This window comes from Aquarana catesbeiana, linkage group LG02 (genome assembly GCF_042186555.1).
Source record: "Aquarana catesbeiana isolate 2022-GZ linkage group LG02, ASM4218655v1, whole genome shotgun sequence".
Classification (NCBI taxonomy): Eukaryota; Metazoa; Chordata; class Amphibia; order Anura; family Ranidae; genus Aquarana; species Aquarana catesbeiana.
The window spans coordinates 752,201,246-752,220,937 of record NC_133325.1 but is presented as its reverse complement, the minus strand read 5'-3'; the positions used below and the strand labels follow the sequence as shown (position 1 = coordinate 752,220,937).

General features: G+C 41.1%; 1 protein-coding gene across 1 annotated transcript in view; it reads left to right on the top strand.

Moving 5' to 3' along the window:
- Window positions 1–19,692, top strand: part of PAXBP1 (PAX3 and PAX7 binding protein 1) — a 52,908-nt gene that overhangs the window by 10,063 nt on the left and 23,153 nt on the right. Inside the window, exons 4-10 of the mRNA XM_073617134.1 lie at window positions 206–424; window positions 1,248–1,351; window positions 2,835–3,055; window positions 4,695–4,884; window positions 7,894–8,017; window positions 14,256–14,358; window positions 19,195–19,310. Of these exons, the coding sequence (XP_073473235.1) occupies window positions 206–424; window positions 1,248–1,351; window positions 2,835–3,055; window positions 4,695–4,884; window positions 7,894–8,017; window positions 14,256–14,358; window positions 19,195–19,310 (1,077 nt within the window). The remainder of the gene's footprint in view (window positions 1–205; window positions 425–1,247; window positions 1,352–2,834; window positions 3,056–4,694; window positions 4,885–7,893; window positions 8,018–14,255; window positions 14,359–19,194; window positions 19,311–19,692) is intronic.

Sequence of the window (19,692 nt, the reverse complement as noted above, 5' to 3'; positions counted from 1 at the left end):
GTCTATGCCGGAAGTGGGTGCAAATACCTGCACCCCCCCCCCCCTGAAAGGTGCCAAATGTCACACCGGAGGGGGGGAGGGTTCCGGAAAGCGGAAGTTCCATTTTTGTGTGGAACTCCGCTTTAAGGTTAAATTCCTATTTCACTCCCTGATATTCATAACGAGGAAAATCGCTGATGTGTTTTTTTTTTTTTTTTTTTTTCAGGAGAGATCCCGGATGCAGCCTTTATCCATGCTGCTCGCAAGAAGAGACAGATGGCTCGGGAACTTGGGGACGTTCCATCTTTGGATGTGGATGGTGGTAAAAGGTTGGTGCGCGAGGATGAGAACGATGCCAGTGATGATGACGATGATGATGAAAAGAGGCGGATCGTTTTCTCAGTCCGAGAAAAATCCCAAAGGCAGAAGATAGCTGAGGAAATTGGTGAGTCTTATTAACATGTTACTTTTTAGAGATGATGTTTTGTTTTGGGTTGTGCTAAGTGACGGGAAATTTCTACCAAGCAGTTCCTGTGTGTTATTTGGGTAAAACCAGGCATAGACATTAGAATGCTGTTGAATGCGTAGGAAAGAGATTTTTGTATTTTTAAAATATATCTCTATATCATCATTCACACTTGTATTGCATTAGGGCCAATTCGCACCATCGCGTTACGGTAATGCATGTTACTAGTGTTGGTGCAATGCAGTTGCATTAAATCTGAATAGCGTCCCAACACACCTTGCCAGTGGATGTGCATTGCAATGTGGTGCTGAGAGTGCTGCTTGCATGATTTTTGGTCAGCTGTGATAACCAAAATAAAATGAGTGAGCTGCCCTAATGGAACGTACTTTATTGTGCATGGTTTTTAATGCACCATAGAGGACCAGATTGTGTGAATAGACCCTTGGGGTGAGTAATAAAGGACAGCGTAACTTTAAGAGGAGTTGCCCTATTACTATTGATTCCCTAACTGCTACTGTGTGGCAGTAACAGGATCTAAAGAAGCTCAGTAGCAGCTGTGAGTTATCCTCCCTTTTTTTTTTCTTACAGCTGCCTTTTGAGTTTTTTTGTAGACATGTTCACTTGTATGCTACTGCCAGGGTGGCACCCACACCGCAGTATATCTAAATAAAGTTATATGGTGCTAGAGGTCCTCATTAAGGTGTTCATTTCATGCCATACACCATATTGGCAGCATATTTCCTTAGTTTGGGCCCGTATTTCAGACATTGTAGTTGACACAACTGTGTTTTCTCTGTGGCAGGAATCGAGGGAAGTGATGATGAAGCTCTGACAACAGGGGAGCAAGATGAAGAAATCAGTCGCTGGGAACAAGAACAGATACGAAAAGGAATTAGTATACCACAGGTGGGCATTTTCTTTTGGTACAACTGGCATATAATACCAGAATGTTTTGCACAATTCTGAGAGGTAATGTTTATGTCCAGCCAATTTTTTGATGGGGCTCAGGTAGAGAAGTTTACTCTCACTTCCTGTCAGTGATTTCACCAGACAGGAAGTAAGGGAAAATCTGCAAAGGAGTTGCAGACAAATAAGTCTTACAGGGTTTCTAATTTTGCTGTTCTATAAAAAAAACGAAAAAAAATTGTTGCTGTGGAAAAGTCCACTTCCTCTCTGGCAAAAGGTTGTCAACATGATGGGAAGTGAGGGGAAATCCTTAATTTGACACTTCCCCACTGTCTGTATGTTTGAAGGACCTTTATCCAAATTGGTGAAACTGCTCCTCGTACAGTAAGTAAACATTAAAGTAGAATTCCTGCTAAAGCCTAACTAGTCTTAAAAAAAAATACTTCCTACCCCTCCCTACACCTATATTAATTAACCTGTGTAACAAAAAAAATGTATATACTTACCTACAGTATTTTTAGCCTGCTCTCGTCCAGTCGTGTAATTCGGCTCCCCTGTGTCAGACAACAGTGGTTACATAGTAGAGGAGGAACCATCGACAACGGCTGCACCATGGTAGACTATGGGTGACTTCATTGTTCCGGCTTTCACAGCCATTGTTGGGCTGCGCTTTACATTTACCTGCAGCCATCGTGTCACTGGCTGACATGAGATCACATGACTGGAGCAGGCCGGAAATAGGGAGGTATATACACTTCTTTTTCTTTTTTTCTTTTCCTTTTTTTTTTTTTTTTTTTTTTTGTTTTTTTTTTTTTTTTGCTTTTTTACACAGGTTAGTTAGTTAGGGGGGAGCAATTTTAAAGCTGATCTCCAGCTTTACTGTCACTTTTAATTGTTTGAGCCAAGGTGGCCCAAATGTACCATTTCCTACACTAACAGGTGGCCTCGCTTGGTGCGTTGTATAACTGTGTATAGCCTCCGTTACATCCAGTAGCATTGTGTTCCATCTGTTAGACGAGACCTTCCTGTCCAACAAAATAGTTGGACTGAGTGGTGCTTAGCCATTCTCTGTCAGCTTTTTATTTTCTGATGATGAAGGCAAAGCTTCCTCTGACTGGCGGAGCTCATGTCATTTGCCCACCTCTCCACCTTAGCCAATCGGAGAAATCTTTGTATTTAGAGAATACAAAGCTGCCTATGAATGCCTGAGTGCCACACAGCCTGACTGTTTTGTTCTTGGTGTAAGACAGAAGGGTCTTGTCTCACAGATGGAACAACTTGGCCCAAAAAAAAACTAAAGTAACTAAAGTTGGAAATCGGCTTTAAGACTAGTTAGGCTTTAACACCTTAGAACAGCTTGTATGTTACTGGCAGGATCACCAGGTGAAGGAACTGTTAAGTTGCAATATTATAATTTGATACGCTTTAATAAAAGACCTTTCATGACTGCCTAATTTTACCAATATTGTCTGTTCTGTTTCAGGTCCAAGCACCCCAGACTGCCGAGACAAATAATTTGTTCTACCCAAGCACTTACCAAGGGATACCCTATGGTTCATCCTACAATGTCCCTTACACCTATTCTGCTTTTGGATCTGCTGAAACAAAACCTCCAAAACCAGATAATTCTGTCTCTTTCAAAACTCCCAATAATGAGATGACTCCTGTTACTATTGATTTGGTAAAGAACCAGCTTAAAGACAGGTAGGGCAGACTAGCTTTCCTTTGGGGGACTACCGCAGGCTTTCAGTTGCCCTGGCCTTTGTTGTATGGCACCAGGAACTGTAAAGCTTTTGTGTAACAACCATGAACCGAAGAAGTCGGATGGAATCAAGAATTGAGCAAATGGCTTTCCTACTGAGGTTGATTTCTGGGCCAGGGCTGTGTCACTAGACCTTGTGGACCAAAAATAGAGATGACAATGAGTTTCACAGAGGGCCACAGGTATACAAGGTTAAGCCTACATGCAACAGTTCATTTGATCACTGTACAGTTTGATAAACCCTGGGCACAAACCTATGAGTTGGATTGCTTTAGAAAATGTTAAAGTATACCTCCCAGTTTTCATCAGAAAAAATAAACTGCTAGGTGAACAATGTGCATTGTTAGCAATCATTGCAGATTAATGCCATTCTCTGTTAGTAAATAACTGTTTTTTATGTCCCCTCTAATTAAATTGTGAATGGAAGGGACTGCTCGTTATTATATTCACCTGAGCAAATCTAATAATGAGAAACTATCATCTGCATTTTTTTTTTTTTTTTTTTTTTTAGAAGTTGATGAGCCTTAGCAAGGATCTCACCAAAAAATTAATCCACTATTGCAAGACATGTCTAAAACCTGATTTGTATCAGTGTAACTTCAATTATTATAATGAGCTGAGCACAAAATTAGATATGTGAGACATTCTGAACACCAACAGTGTTTGGAGCAATTCCCGGTTGCCGTTTTGCAAGGTTGTGTCATTCATCTTTTATATTTATTTTTTTCGAGAATTGCAGCCGCTGCATTGTAAGGTAGAAAAGTAATTCTAATAACCTTTAAAGAGGTTCTTCACTTTAGAAAAAAAAGTCTTTTAATAACAGGACACTTACCAGTCCAGGGATCCAGCACTGTCCTCACCCAGGCTAGTCCTTCACTAGCCTTTGGGTTCAGAACGGTATCTTAACTGTGGGCAGCTGGCTGTGCTGCTTGCAGCACAGCCAGCTGCCCACTGCGCATGTGCGAGTCACACTGCATGGAGCTTTGTGAATGGTTCCGCAGTCTTCTAGGGACCTGTAACATGTCCCAGAAGACTGCGGGGAGGGAGGATGAGCGGAAAAGTTCCGCTCAGACCACCCAGGCAATCCGGGCAGAAGTAGGAGCCAGGTGCCTGTCAAAACTAGTACCCCCCCCCTAAAAAAATTATGTGGCAGAGGAAGGGGGAGGACGACTTAAAGCGGAACTTCCTCTATTGAATGAAGTTCCTCTTTAATCACAAAACAAATTGTGTAGCATTAAGTTATCTTTTTTAGTAAAAGGTAAGTTTTTTTCCTTTATGCTGTTTGTCATTGTTATTGGAAGATTAATATATCTTGATAGAATTTCATTTTAACTGGTTGTTCTGCTCTAAAGGTAGTTTTTCAGGTTTTTAACTCCCACTGGCTGCTAATATTTAGAGACTCAACTCCTTTCTGTACACCCGTATTACTTGTCAGGAATGTGTTTTGTGATGTAAGGTTTAAAAAAAAAATTGTGCCAGAATGGTGTGTGGTTTAAAGTTAGGAGCTATTGTTGCAAATACTTTGTGTGCAGAAATGGGGACAGCCAAAATCACTTGCTCACGTGTAATGTTTTATACCAGGCTCAGAGCAATGGAGGAAACTCACAAAGCAAATCTGGAAATGTATGAGAAACATGAGCAAAGCCGGCAAGACTCCAATAAAGCAATTAGCCGATTAGAAGGGTGTTCTGGGGATAATGCAGAACAGTATCAGTTCTTACAAGAAATGCGAGGGTATGTCCAAGACTTGCTTGAGTGTTTCCGTGAAAAGGTAAGGATGCAATCATTTTTAGTCTTCTAACGTTTCAGACCTTTTTTGGTTTTCACATTATTATCTCCAAACATTTCTATTGTACTTGTGTTTTCTCAGCGCTTGTTTGCCTAAGACTTTTTATTTTTTTTTTCCATATTTGAATCCAATACCAATTTAGTCCGAGCATGTTCCTATTTTATTATTAGACAAGCAAAATGTCACTTTGCATACCTCTTGCAGAAGCAATAAAAATGTTCTTTTGTGACGCCAGTTTTCACGCACATTTTAATATAGTTCTTTAAATGGCCAGATATCTGCAGTTAGTCTTAGGGTTTTTACTTTTTTTTGGCCTTAAACCATTCCTGGTTTTCTATTTGGACCACTTGCTTATCTCTTGATTTCTACATATTGGACTTGGTCATGTGTACACCTTCCATGTGCCTTTTAATTAAGTAACTGCTGTTGGGTTTGTTTAAATATTGGGACAGCCTTTTGTTAGGAGTTGGTGCTGGTAACTACAATGGAAAAGAATAGGTTAAAGTAGGTCTCCAGAATAAGTGTGGATTAAATTCTTCCTAAATAGACTGCAGATCTGGTTACTTATATAATGTTTGCCTACATTAATCTTTTATCAGGCCTGGACAAATCCAAGAATCGGGTAGCTGGTGTCTAAATTATATAGAGTTTCTTGTCCTCTGGCTCTAGAGAAGTGCACAAACTAATCTTACCTATCCCATTAATCATACATAGATACTTTTAGGCCTTGTACACATAAGTTTTAGTTTGTAAGGCCCCTTCAGACGGGCGACTCCGTTGGACGGGATCTGCTTGCTCAGCGAGGGATTGCTCCGTTGATCCCTACTGAGCGGAGACGGACCCAGTCCCACTCTCCTCTATGGGGTGATCTAATCCGGTCCACAAAATGCAGACGGATGGAGGTCCTATTTTCCATCCGTCTGGCGGATCGGATGAAAACGGACAGGCGGTCCGTTTTCATCCGATCCGCCAGATGGATGGAAAATGGGACCTCCATCCTTCTGCATTTTGCGGACCGGATCAGATAACGGCGGATGTCGGCTAACATCCGTCTCTCCATAGGGTTGAATGGAGGGTCCGATCAGGTCCGCCTGAAAAACCCATAGGCGGACCTGATCGGACAGCCCGTGTGAAAGGGGCCTAAGAGAGCTGTGTGTACAGCAAGCTTTTGTACATCATTTGTCAAACTTTCAGCAAACTTGTAGCCATTAAAGAACTATTGCGCTCCAGTTTGGGAAGGGTAAACACAGATCTTAATGGTGTGTTTTCACTTTTAACAAGCAGCTAACAGGCTTCAGTACGTGTCAGCACTACTTGAAGCTTTAAAGTTGCAGCGAGCATACCATTAATTGGACCTTGCAACTAAAATGCATCATCCAATTTTTAACTGTGCAGCCCCACGTACCATCACTGATAATGGCAAATTGGTGGGGAGAGGGTCCTTGGAATTGTGTGAGTTGCTTCTTGCAAATGCCTTTTCCTTCCAGATTTGAACAAATGCAAGGCAAGTATAACTAAAGCCGGGCCTGACCTAATTTCACCTTAAAAAAAATAATGCCTGCAAAAATATGCACGTTTATTTTTCTGGAGCCTGCAGAGCATTGCACTCACCACGATCAGCAGATCAAGGGTACAACGTCAGGCTCCTGCGGAATCTCAGTTTAGCTGTCTGCCCATACCTTCTGTGGAGGCAGACATTTACTGGAGAGCAGAAAGATCAGTCAACTGAGTGCTCACCAGCGCCCTCCCACTTCATTGATAACTTCAAATAATCTGCTGCAGTGGAAGATTGTACTTGTAGTTCGTTCATTCACAAAACTCTGTGAATGAATGATGTGACTGTGGGCAAAACTGGTTGGAGGGCAGTTAGATGAAAAATGTGTGAAAATATAACACCCCCTTAATTGTTTCATAGCTGTGATGTGCTGAATCCAAAGTCTCTCACGTCTTCCTCACCACTAACTTACATGTGTAGTAGGGTTTTCTCAGTGAGGTGAACGTGGTAATATTCTGACACCTATCAGAGCAGTAAAGCTGGTCATTGACTGAAATTCAGCTGGTTCAGCAGGGTCCGGCCAAATTTAGATCCATGTGTGGCCAGCCCTGTTCAACAAAAGGAATATTGGAAAACTTTCATTGATCAGTGGCTGCAATCAGTCATCTGCAGCCGCTGATCAGTGTATTCTGACAACGTAGTGTCCCCGCTGTCAGATTAAAGGGGCTCAGCGGGAGAGATTCTCTTTCACATCACATGTGTGGATGAAGGAATCGGCTTTTTTTTTTTTTTCCCCGGATCAGCCTGCTGTTTGAAAGAAAAAAAAAAAAGAGACCCATCTAAGGCTAACATATGTATGTGGAAAAAAAAAGGTCTTGGTAGGGGACTCTTTAGTGCATTGCTGTACATATTATGTAATTCTGCTCTGCCAGAGGTTTGATACGGCTCTGTTTATTTGGAGCATTTCTGCAGTTTCCACCAAAAGCTGACACAGTGCAGCTCTCTACCTTGTTTCAACATGCCTTTATGGATGCAGTTGGAAACAATGTTCTCAGGGTAGTGCAGCAGAAAACTGTATTGGATACTTCATTTTTATGTGATAGCGGCCCATTGAGATAGTAACATATTAAACCGCTTCTCCACCCAGCCATCTTGCGGGTAGACCAGGTAAGTCGACTCTGAGGATGCCAGTTTCTGAGGCCATATAAGGGGAGGGTGTATATCTGGGTTATATGGCAATAGATGTTAAGGTTCTCTTTCTTTGACACCATGAGGTGGCAGGGATGGTTTCATGTACATTGCACTGTGTACTATCAAACATTTTGAATTTTACTTTGTTTTTAGTCATTACAGACTGCATTTTTCTTGTGTTTTGACGTGTTGATTGGAAAGAGAAAAGTAGACTGTTCTCGGGAAGTCCTCTTAGTGCTTGGAATAACCTGTCCCCGATGCATGCACAAAGGCTGGCTATTATGAATGTTGTTATATTTTTTCAGGTGCCTCTGATTATCGAACTTGAAACGGCAATGCACCAGCTGTTCAAACAGCGAGCTGCCCGCCTTGTCCAAAGACGACAAGATGATATTAAAGATGAATCTTCGGAGTTTTCGAGCCATTCAAGTCAGTCCATCTTGAAGGTTTTTATTATTCATTAAACGACCTTGTTAGTAAATCACTTGAAATGTCTGTGCTTTAATCATTTCAGAGCTGGGTTAGGTGGTCAAATTGATGCTCATCACTGTTGCAGTGTGTCCTTGTGGACATGTGGGAGAGACTGTCATGTACAATCTTAAGCCTTGTGTGTCCACGTGTCAGATTATTATTATTTTGTCAATACACTTTATAGGCCAGCTCCACCCAAAACCAATATTCTATTGGTTCGTGGCCAGTCCTAGAAATGCTAGCCAATCAATCAATTATATCTCTGAACTGCCATTTTGTCATGCAGTAGTTTGTGTCTCTGTCCCTGCCACAAATCCATAACAGGGAGTATAATCTGTAACTAGTCCTTTATAGACCCTCTTTTTTTAGTGGATTCCATTTGGGTGTCTTTACCTGCTGCGCTGCACCTGTGATCTTCACTGTGCGGTGCCAGAACTGTACATTTTTGTTTTCAATACATCTTCACCCCCACCCTGGGCATGTACCTTGTGTTCCCCTTCTATGCATATGGAGAGGCTGCTATACCCCAAGTGAAATGCAGGAATACAAGTATAGATCCATCTATAGCAGGGGAGTCAAACTGGCGGCCCTCCAGCTGCTGTGGATCTACAAGACCCATCATGCCTCTGCCTGTGGGAGTCATGCTTGTAACTGTCAGCCTTGCAATGCCTCATGGGACTTTTAGTTCCTTAGCAGCTGGAGGGCCGTAGTTTGACACCTGTGATCTATAGGAATAAGTGGGAACTGCTGTGGACATGTGTGTCAGGACTCAGCCAGCATTGTTATCAGTGCTGGGCTTAGGTTGCGGGTAAATATTTCCCCACAGGGAATCCATTGCTGGGCATTGGAGGTCCATAAAGGACAGCTTTACTAAAAGTGAAATTGCCATTTTAATCCATATTATTAAAAATCCATCAAAGGAGCATAACAACCTTATTTGCGGTTGCAATGCCTATTACAGTTCTCTCTACAGATATGTAATCTCTAGAACATCTGAGCAATACAAAAAAGCAAAAAAGTGGCTGTTGACCACGCAAAATCCATTTTGGGTAAATTTGGCCTTTGAAATGTGTAATGAATTTGCAAAAGCGGACACTTATCTGCATTTACCCCTAGAAGGCAATTGCAGATCAGTTTTCATTACCGACTGCAATAGAATAGTTGATTTCAGATTGCCTGTTGTCAGGGAGTTTATATCACTGTTATCTCCACTATGTTACTAAATAAAAGCCCTGTGTGTTATTGGATTGTTCATTTTAATACCTTAAGTGGTTCCTCCTTAAGTTGGCCTGCCACTACATTCTTGCTGAGCCCCGCTCTATACTCTAGTGTAGAGGCCTGCCTCCCTGGCTGCAGGTTGAATGGATTGTTTAGGTAAGATTTTACAACTACATAGGAGAAAAAGAAAAATGCAAAATATGTACCAGGTTTATTCTTTTTATAAAAAGTCAGTCGTGCAGTCAAGTGAAGTTGGCTCTAAGCATGAAATGATCATCAGCCAATGTGTTTAAAGTAGAACTATAGGCAAAACCTATTTTGTTCCATTTTGGATAGAGTAAGGAAGGGTTACACCTCCTGTCAGTTTATTCTTGCCATCTGTGTACCGTTGGGGAGATTTCCCTTCACTTCTTGTCTCATAGCCAAAGCATGAAGAGGAAATCCCTGCAAATTAAGGGAATCCACTGGGTACTCCCAGGCCATCAGAACTAGCATCCCCATTGGAAAATTTCCCCTCCTTTTTTGGGGACAACTCAATTTTCTTTCACTTTTAATAATAATGGAAACGGGACAAAAAAGGGTAAATTTCTTTTTAAGGGGTTGTAAAGGTGTTTTGTTTTTAAAAAAAATAAATAAAAACATGTTTATACTTGCTGGCTCTGTGCAATGGTTTTGCACAGAGCAGCCCTGATCCTCTTTTCTGGGGTGCCACACTGGCGTTCCTGGCTCTTCCCCTTTATCAAAAGCCACTTTCCATGGGGGGACCCATGCAGGCTCACTATCGAGTCACGCTGCTGTATCCATTGACACAGACAGCGGGACTCGGCCCCCACCACCCACTCCTGTGTGACTGGATTTGATTGACAGCAGCGGGAGTCAATGGCTCCTACTGATATCAGTCTGTTCAATGAGGAGAGAGACAGCGGCTGGAGCCACTGGGTTTGTGCACATTGCTGGATCTAATTGGGCTCAGGTAAGTAGGGAGGGGTCTGGGGGCAGCTGCAGCACAGAAGGTTTTTTACTTTGATGCATAGAATGCATTAAAGTGTTACTAAAGTCAAAGATTTTTTTTTTTAACTAAAATAACAAACATTTTATATTTACCTGCTCTGTGCAGTGGTATTGCACAGAGTGGCCCCCGATCCTTCTCTTCTGAGGTCCCGGGTGCCGATCTTGGCTCCTCCTTTTCGTTTTGGGACTACCATAGCCAACCGCTGGCTATGGGGAGAAGCGTGGTCTGTGTGCTCCCGACCTGTGTCTAGATTGCCGTGCTCCATAGACTTACACAGCGGAACTTAGTGCCCCCCCAATATTTCCTTTTACTGCATTTGATTGACAGCAGCAAGAGCCAATGGCTCCTGCTGCTGCTGGAATGTTGTGTGAAAAGGAAGGAAGGGGAGAAAAGATACGGCCGCGCACAGCGTTAATCCCTCTCTTCCCCTTCACATAGGGAAGAGGGCACAGAGAAACTGAAAACATGCAAACTTAAGTTAAGATAAAAAACTTCTTTAGGTTTAGTAACATTTTAAGGTGAAAAAGCATGAGGATTTACAATTGCTTTAACTGGAGCACAGATCCCAATAAAAACTGACAGAGGTTCTAATCCCTTCTCTACTCTATTCAACACTAAAGAAAGTTTTGCCTTTTTTAGTTATACTACTCTTTATGGAAGGCAGAGGAGAAATCACTGCTCCATGTGAGACGAGGAGAGCGCTCCCCACTGCGACAAACGAGGAAACGTGGAATAGGCGGCTGCTTACCGCAACGGGATACCAATAAAAACGTCTTTATGTAATATATAGAGATGCAATCACAGGAAAGAATGAATGGGAGGTTAAAATGTTTCACACATCTAGTGCTGCGTTAGTCATAATTTCAACCTCAACAGACGTTCCCAGACAGTAGATCTTGTGTAACAAACCTAATTGTTTATGTTGGATTTTCCAAGGTAGTATTCACTATGCAGTTGAGATGGGCTTGTGCTGGGGGTGTCTCCTTAGAGCAGCCAATATACCCATAAAATCTCTTCCCCATGAGTGTCCTGGGGACCAGTGTGCTGAGTGTCCCTTGTTTTAGATTCCTGGCACTGGACTTATTTATAAAGAATTATCTACTTTTGTCAGGAAAGACCACCCATGGGTGTCTGGACAAGTTCTATGTAAAACATGGTGGAGATAGGCAGCTAGCTAATCTAAATACCCAGCTGCTCGCATCTCTGGTTTATGCATAGGAAAAAATCAGGGGAAAAAGTTCTGTCTCCAAATCTTGGGTGGGAATCTGATTAAGCAGACTGGGTATATGAGCTATTGTAATGAGGCTGGGATGTTGTAACTGGGCTCTCTGCAAATCTCTAACCCACAGACCTATTTTCCATTCCAGTCATAAGCCACATGAGGCAATAATTATCCTATGTCTGTGGGTATATAGACACATCTGTACACCTGTGTGTTGATTGTTGGTCAGATCATGCTGGATATTTTACAGATGGATTAACACTGTCTTGGATTATCTTGATGACTGTTCAAAATTGCGCACACTGGTGTAATACACAAATTTAAAGTACGGTACATTGTATTTTGCTGGCTGCTATTTTGTTGAAGCAGAACTCAAGTCAGTACACTTGCCTCTCTATAACGTCCAAAGTCTGTCAGGTGTCCCTTGCTGGTGCCAGTCTTCGAACCTCTTTATTGACCAGTATGGGATAGTGTAACTCCTGCGCACACGGGAATCATGCTAGAGATGTAAGCTGAGCTGTGCATGCGCAGCTCACCTTACACGCCAGAGATTGCTGTGAGAAGGCAGATAGGTGTATTTTTTATTCGAGACATTGCTTATTAGCCTGCCCACGCACAAGTGTTATACCTGCAGTTCTGCTTTAAATGTGTGTTTACAGAAGCTCAAACTTTGACTGCAACTGTATTTTTGACACATTCGCTTTCTGGATCCTGAGGAGTCTACCGGCTTAGCTAGAACTTTTTCTGTCTGCCATTTGTGTGCGCTCAATCCAGTCTGTGTGCCAGTTCCTCATGTTCTGTCCTTTTGCTCTTCAGCATTGCCCACTTCTTTCACCTTGCAGAATATTTATTTGGATGTCCCTGAAATTGAGCTGAAAGCATGATACTATGCTATTAGATCACCTCCAGCTCCTTAATGCCTTATCTTACAGGACATTCCACAGTGCTTCTGTTATATTCTATAAACTTATTCTTGATAAAAGTGGTCTATTGGAAGCTTGACATGGCTAATGAGCATTCCAGAGGCTTTATTGAGAAAAAAAATATTCGAGTGGGAAATTACATACATGTGTTTCATAAGATATTTAAAAAGCGAATAAATACATGTAATTTTAAAATGGTGACATTCATGCTGTGCATTTAGATGCATTCAGTTTAGCTATGTTTAGAGAAAATAGAATTCTCTACATCCAGATACTCCTGAATGTACCTAAACAAATTTACGTTTTATAGTTGATCTCCAGATTTAGTTTTTAAATAGTTCAGGCCAAGCTGACCCAAACAAACTTTCCCTCCAATATGTATGGCTGCAGAATATGCTGTATGACCTGTATGTAGCTGAGGCTACATACATTATACAGTACTGTGTTCCAGGTGCAAGACCTTCCCGTCTCACCCGGAACAAAACAGTGTCGGTCTGAGCGGTGAATTCACTCATCCTATTCATAGATAGAGTTGTATTCTGTCATTGAATACAAAGCTTCCTCTGATTTTGCGTAGTCTCATATTGTGACCTCATCAGCCCACCTGACTGGTAACACCCCCCCCCCCCCCCCGGTATGCCAGTATTTACATTTGCTTTAAATTTATGTTACTAATTTAGATCACCAAAGATTTGTCAAAAATCCCTTTTTCTTTCAGGGGTTTTAGTGATTTGTGTGGTTTTAGAGCTCTGCATTGTATGCGGTCGTCCCCTCTCCTCCCACTCCTCACCCCCCCCCCCCCTTTTCTTTTTTTTTTTTTTTTTTTAAGTTAATTGTAAGACCTTTCTTCACCACATTTTTAATTTTTTTTTCTCATACTGCAGATTTAGATCACTGGTTGTATTTAGCTTTTTAAGATCACAGCTGGACTTATATATTTTCAGTTTGAGAAATAGTTAGGGTTTAATACTTTCTACCAAAATTGTGAACTACATAATTATTGCAGTTTAAGGGCCAATTTCTTACCTAAGATTAGTAATGCAATGTCAAGGGGGAACGTTCCTTTAGTCAAAAAATTTAAGTTCTGCTAGATCACTTGAGGCTGTCCCATTTTGCAAGTATAGCTATGTAAAACATAAAAATTAGTTTCTCTGCTGTTTAGAAGCCAGCAATAGACTGTCTCGCCCTGCTCTGCACATGCTCAGTTGGTTTCTTTTTTTTTAGGCACTGCCAAATTTGTAGAGTCCAATCTGCTGACAGCCTAAAAATTTACTGCTGCTCAGGAACTCTGGGCTTCAGCAAAATGTCAGCCTCACAAGAAGAAACAGGAGCAATGCTGGAGGCAATTAACATCACACACTTATTTTGATAGCATAATTATTAATGCGGAATGTATGTTCCTTGCTAAAGAACATTATTTTTATCTAGTAGATTTGAGTGAAATTCCACTTTAACATCTTACCATTAAAATAAACTGGCGTCTACACTTTGTCACCAGATCATTAGGTTCTCTTTTAAGAAACTATGTTGATATTCTAGTTATTTGGGGACTCATGTAAGATTTGTAAATGTTTTTTGATTAAATGTCTGCAAAATATCCTAATGTATAAACAATCGAATCCTGTTTACAACTTTGTTTTGAATCCTGGATGCCACAGTTCAGGGGCTGTGAGATGTCAAGATAATAGAATTGTTATGGGAAAATTTTCATCATGGTTTGTTATTCTGATGTAGATATTTCTTAGACAAAATTTGGTGCTTGATAAATTAAGATGTCCAGTAACTTGTCTGATTTGCAGTTTCTCTTACGCGAATTCACAGGTAAAGCTGTCATGGCACCAAATCTCGATTCTTTTGGGCGAGATCGAGCATCTTACCAAGAACATGCAAAGCAGAGGAGGATAGCTGAGAGAGAGGCCCGAAGGTAAACAGTCTGCTTCCATGTATATGTGTGTGTGTGTATAGATAGATAGATATAGATATATAGATATATAGATATATAGATATATCTATATATCTATATATATATATATATATATATATATCTCTATATATATCTCTATATATATATATAGATATATATATCTCTATATATAGATCTATATATATATATAGATATATATATCTATATATATATATATCTATATAAATTTTTTATTGTGTGTGAAGGAATGCTTATATATTTTAATTGTTTGCATTTTTAAAAGTGCTAAAAATAAAGTGAGCGAACAGAAGAAAATCAAAATCAATATTTGATGCGACCACCCTTTGACTACAAAACAGCATAAATTCTTCTAGGTACACTTGCTCAGTTTTTGAAGGAACTTAGTAGGTATGTTGTTCCATACATCTTGGGGAACTATTAAAGTGGATGTAAACAATTTTTTTTTTTTTTTTTTTAATGATATCATACTGTAGAGTATAAGATTTCCTATCATTTGAGCCCAGTCTTGCCACACAGACTTAATCCATCTCTGAGCAATCCTCTTTTATTGTTCAGTGAGATAATTCTTGACAAACTGAGAAAAACTTTGTCAAATCCTCCCCCTTGCTGTGAGTGACAGGTGATTTACATATCTCGTGCACTAGCCTAAGACACAGGCATTATTTTTTAATTCCCTCCCCCACTCCTTTCTTCAGCAGCTCTGCAAGGATTGGCTGTTCCACACCTCAGCATGATTTGGCATGCTGAAGTCCTGTGGTTACTTTCCTGTCTTTTCACTGGATGTTAGAGATCATAGCAGAAGTTCAGTGTAAGAAATACACAGGAGAAAATGCATATTGACAAGGGGAGTGTAGAGGTGGGCGGGGAGTCTACTGACATCACGACTCCACCCACCGAGCTCCAGACAACAGACCCGCCCACAGAATATGCAGTTTTTCGGGTCTCATAACAGACAGAGGGGAGACATTTGACAGGTAAAGATACATGCAGGAGGAATGTATATCCTTATAGATAAACCCTATGGCAATAGTTTAGAAAGGATGACATTGGGTTTACATCCACTATAACTGATTTTTTTTTTTTTTTTTTTTTTTAAGTGAACGTAGGATCCTTCTGTTTCTTCATGTAATCCTAGACAGATGCAATGATGTTGAGATCAGGGCTCTGTGTGGGCCAAATCATCACTTTTCAGGACTCCTTGTTCTTTACACTGAAGATAGTTCTTAATGACATTGGCTTTATGTTTCGGGTCATTGTCCTGCTGCAGAATAAATTTGGGGCCAATCGCACGCCTCCCTGATGGTATGGCATGATTGATCAGTATCTGCCTGTATTTCTCAGCATTGAGTACGCCATTAATCCGGCAACGGTGAGGACCGTCGACGCAGTGGTCAGGCAAGAAAACTTGTGGTTGTAAACCTCAGACATGAAATGTGAACAAAGCATATCCCTCTATAGTGTGCACTTGTCTCAATTAAGAGCACTAAGTGTCATTTCTCTCTGCTGCGTTGCTTTGTTATCTGCATGAATCACTTCTGACAAGTTTTCCTGACACCAAGAGAAAAATGGTGACACGGGAGGAACCTCCAGCTGATTGACAGCCTCGACTCTGTTGCTGTGTGGAGGGAGGTGTGTCCCTTCCTTCCAGTTAGCTCTCAGATCTCTCCTCACTGAGATCTGTAGAGTGTAACTTCAGCTCTCTGCTCCCTTTTTTTCCCCTGACATCTCCAACAATTTAAATATTCATCACTTTGAACAGATGTTCAAAGAGAAGACTGCAGATAGACAGGTACAACTTATATAGGAGGATTTGTTTCATCTCGGAGCATCACCGGAGTCAAGTCACTTCACTGGATATATGTAAGGGGTTACAACCACTTTAATGCAGCAGATAAGACGACACATGCTTACTTCTCTTTGGCATTGGAAGGTGTCCAGTAGTACCATCAACACGAAACTGGGGGAAACCAGTGGGACCCAGGTACACCCATCTACTGTTCAGAGAAGTCTGGCCAGAAGTGGTCTTCATGGAAAAATTGCTTCCAAAAAGCCTTACCCATACCTCCGACATGGCTAAGCAACTCAACTATGCACGAAAACATAGGAACTGGGGTGCAGCAGGTGCTCTGGACTGATGAATCAAAATGTGAAATATTTGCTGTAGCAGGAGGCAAGTTGGTGAAGGGCTGGGGAGCGGTACAATGAATGTCTGCAGGCAACAGTGGAGGCTTCTTTGCAAGTATGGGGCTGCGTTTCTGCAATTGGAGTTGGAGATTTAGTCGGGATCAGTGGTATCCTCAATGCTGAGACATACAGGCAGATACTTTTCCATCGTGCCTTACCATCAAGGAGGTATATGTGTGGCCCCAAACTTATTCTGCAGCAGGATAATGACCCCAAACATACAGCCAATGTCATTGGGGACTGTCTTTAGCGTAAAGAACAACAAGGAGTCCTGAATGTGATAATTTGGCCCCCACAGAGCCCTGATCTCAACATCATGGAGTCTGTCTGGGATTACATGAAGAGACGGAAGGAATCGAGGCAGCCTACATCCACAGAAGATCTGTTTAGAACAACCTACCTGCTGAGCTCCTGTAAAAACTATGTGCAAGTTTTCCTAGAAGAATTGATGCTGATTTAAAGGCAAAGGGATGTCACACCAAATATTGATTTGATTTGCATTTCTCTTCTTCATGTGTGTTTTATATACAGTACTTTGAAAATGTTTTGGACAGGTGTGAAAACATCTATTTATTTACTTTCCTTTTAATTGATAAAGATGAACTATTAACGTTTCTATTTCAGAAAGCATTATTAATTTACATTTGTGTTTTTTTTTTTTTTCACACCTGCCTAAAATATATTGCTGCTTACCAGGCTTTATATGTGATGCCTGCATTTGTTTTTTGTTTTTTTGTTTTTCTTGATTTGTTTTCTTCCATGTTTTCTTATCTTTATTTTAAACGGATAGTCCTGAAAATAATACACTTCCTGTCCCTGGGTCTGCTATGCTCACTCCTCCACTGTATCAATAGAGGACGTCATGGTTATCATTCAGGCTGGACTTGTCTGCCTTTTTGTTCATTCCATGCATACAGAGGGTATAGAAAAGAATTGCCCCCATTTTAAAATAATCAGATTTTGTTGCTTTGCAGCCTGAAATTAAGACAGACAGTTTTTGTTTTATCCAGCTGTATTTTCTTAGTGCAACTTATAACATCCAAGTGAAAGATATAACACCAATATGTCAGGGAAAAAAAAAAATCAAAAACAGAATCGCTGTTCAAAAAGGGATCAAACTCCTTATGTCAGCATTTTGTTGAACCACATTTTTGCTTTATTTACAGCCATTAGTCTGTTGATTTGTCTCTACTAACATTGCACATCTAGACCTTGCAAAATGTGCTCACTCTTCTTTGCAGAACTGCTCAAGTTCTGTTAAATTTGATGGTGAGGTATTGCCGCGATCGGTAGAGTGAGAGCAATAATTCTAGCCCTAGACCTCCTCTGTAACTCAAAACATGCAACCTGTAGAATCTTTTTAAACGTCACCTATGGAGATTTTTAAGGGTAAAAAAGTTTGGTGCATTTTTAAATTTTTTTTTTTCTTATTTATTTTACCTTTTTTATTTTTACACTGTTCTTTTTTAAAAAAAAAATAAATTGTCACTTTTATTCCTATTACAAGAAATGTAAACATCCCATCCCATTGAAAAAAAGCATGACAGGACCTCTTAAATATGAGATCTGGGGTCAAAAAGACCTCAGATCTCATATTTACACTAAAATTAAAAAAAAAAAAAAAAAAAAAAAAAGAGCTATGGGTGGAAGTGACGTTTTGACATCACTTCCGCCCTGCAATGGTATGGAGATGGGTCACTCGTCTCCATACCCAGCAAGGGGCAACATCCGATCGCTTCTGCCCCTGCTGACGGCTCCGGTAAGTGGCAGAGGGCACTGGAAGGGGCGGGGCCCCTCTCCCGCCGCAAATAAGTGATCTTGTGGCGAGACCACTCTTATCGGAAAGCGGACCTCCGGCCGAAGAAGAGAATACCGGCGTTATGGCAGCTAGCTGCTGCTATAACAATGATATTCCTCTTCAAACTTAGGATGTATATCGTCTTGCGGCGGTCTGTAAGTGGTTAACTACAATATTCCATCCATAGTCCCCATGTAGAAAAATAATTGGTAATGGGTTAAATATGTTGTCTGGTGTTGACATGATATTCCTCCCATAAACCCCATGAGAAATAATAATTCTACCCATATTCTCATCAAAAACAGGTCAAATTTAATTTTTCCATTAGCAAGTGAACAGTTAAACATTAGCAACTGCCTTGCAACATTGTATCAAGCACTGCAGGAAAGAATAACATTTTGAGAAAAAACTGCCGCCGCCATCCTAGGTGAGGGAATCAGGAAGTGAAGCGTTGCGGCTTCACTTCCCGGTTCCCCACTGCGCATGCGCGAGTCGCGCTGCGCATTGTAAGTGGTCCCCGCTATCTCCTGGGAGCTGTGTTTCCCAGGAGACAGCGCGGAGGGACAGGAAGAGGCATAGACTCCCATGGGAGTCTATGCCGGAAGTGGGTGCAAAGTGGGTGCAAAGTGGGTGCAAATACCTGTCTTAGACTGTCTTAGGTTCGAAAAGCGGAAGTTCCATTTTTGTGTGTAACTCCGCTTTAACTTCTGAGTAATATTGAGCCCTTCCAAGTACCAAAAATAAAGATGGTGAAATCTATAACTTTTGGAACATTGAGTAATGACCTTTTTTGTAGCCTTTAATTCTAAGCAAGCATTTGCTGCTGTTTTTAGAGCACGACGGAGGCAAGCTCGGGAAGTAACTGGCAAGATGGCCGAACACCTTGAAGGTCTCTCTAGTGATGATGAAGAGACATCCACTGACATCACTAACTTCAACATGGAGAAAGGTGGGTGTCTGTTTTTCTTTGCATTAATACTGTGAGAAGCACAACACTGACCCATCAATGCTGAAAATATTAGGCTAGGTTCAGTCAGTTGGTCTTAGTTTTGCTTCCTTACTCCGTGTGTCAGCTATTCTCAGGAGATGCATGTCTAGGGGCACTATCGTACTTACTAAAGTAAATATGCCTGTGGAGCGAAAATGAAGATGTGGGGATTTCAGGTTCCCACAAATGGCTCCCACAGGTGCAGGAGAAGATTCCTCTGATACAGATCTATGCACTAAATGGTTCTTGCAATCTTCTGCAACAGATTGTGTAGTCTGATCTCCAGCCTGTTATGTATATGCTTACTCTGAAATATAAACCTCTGGGTTATAGATGGTCCCTA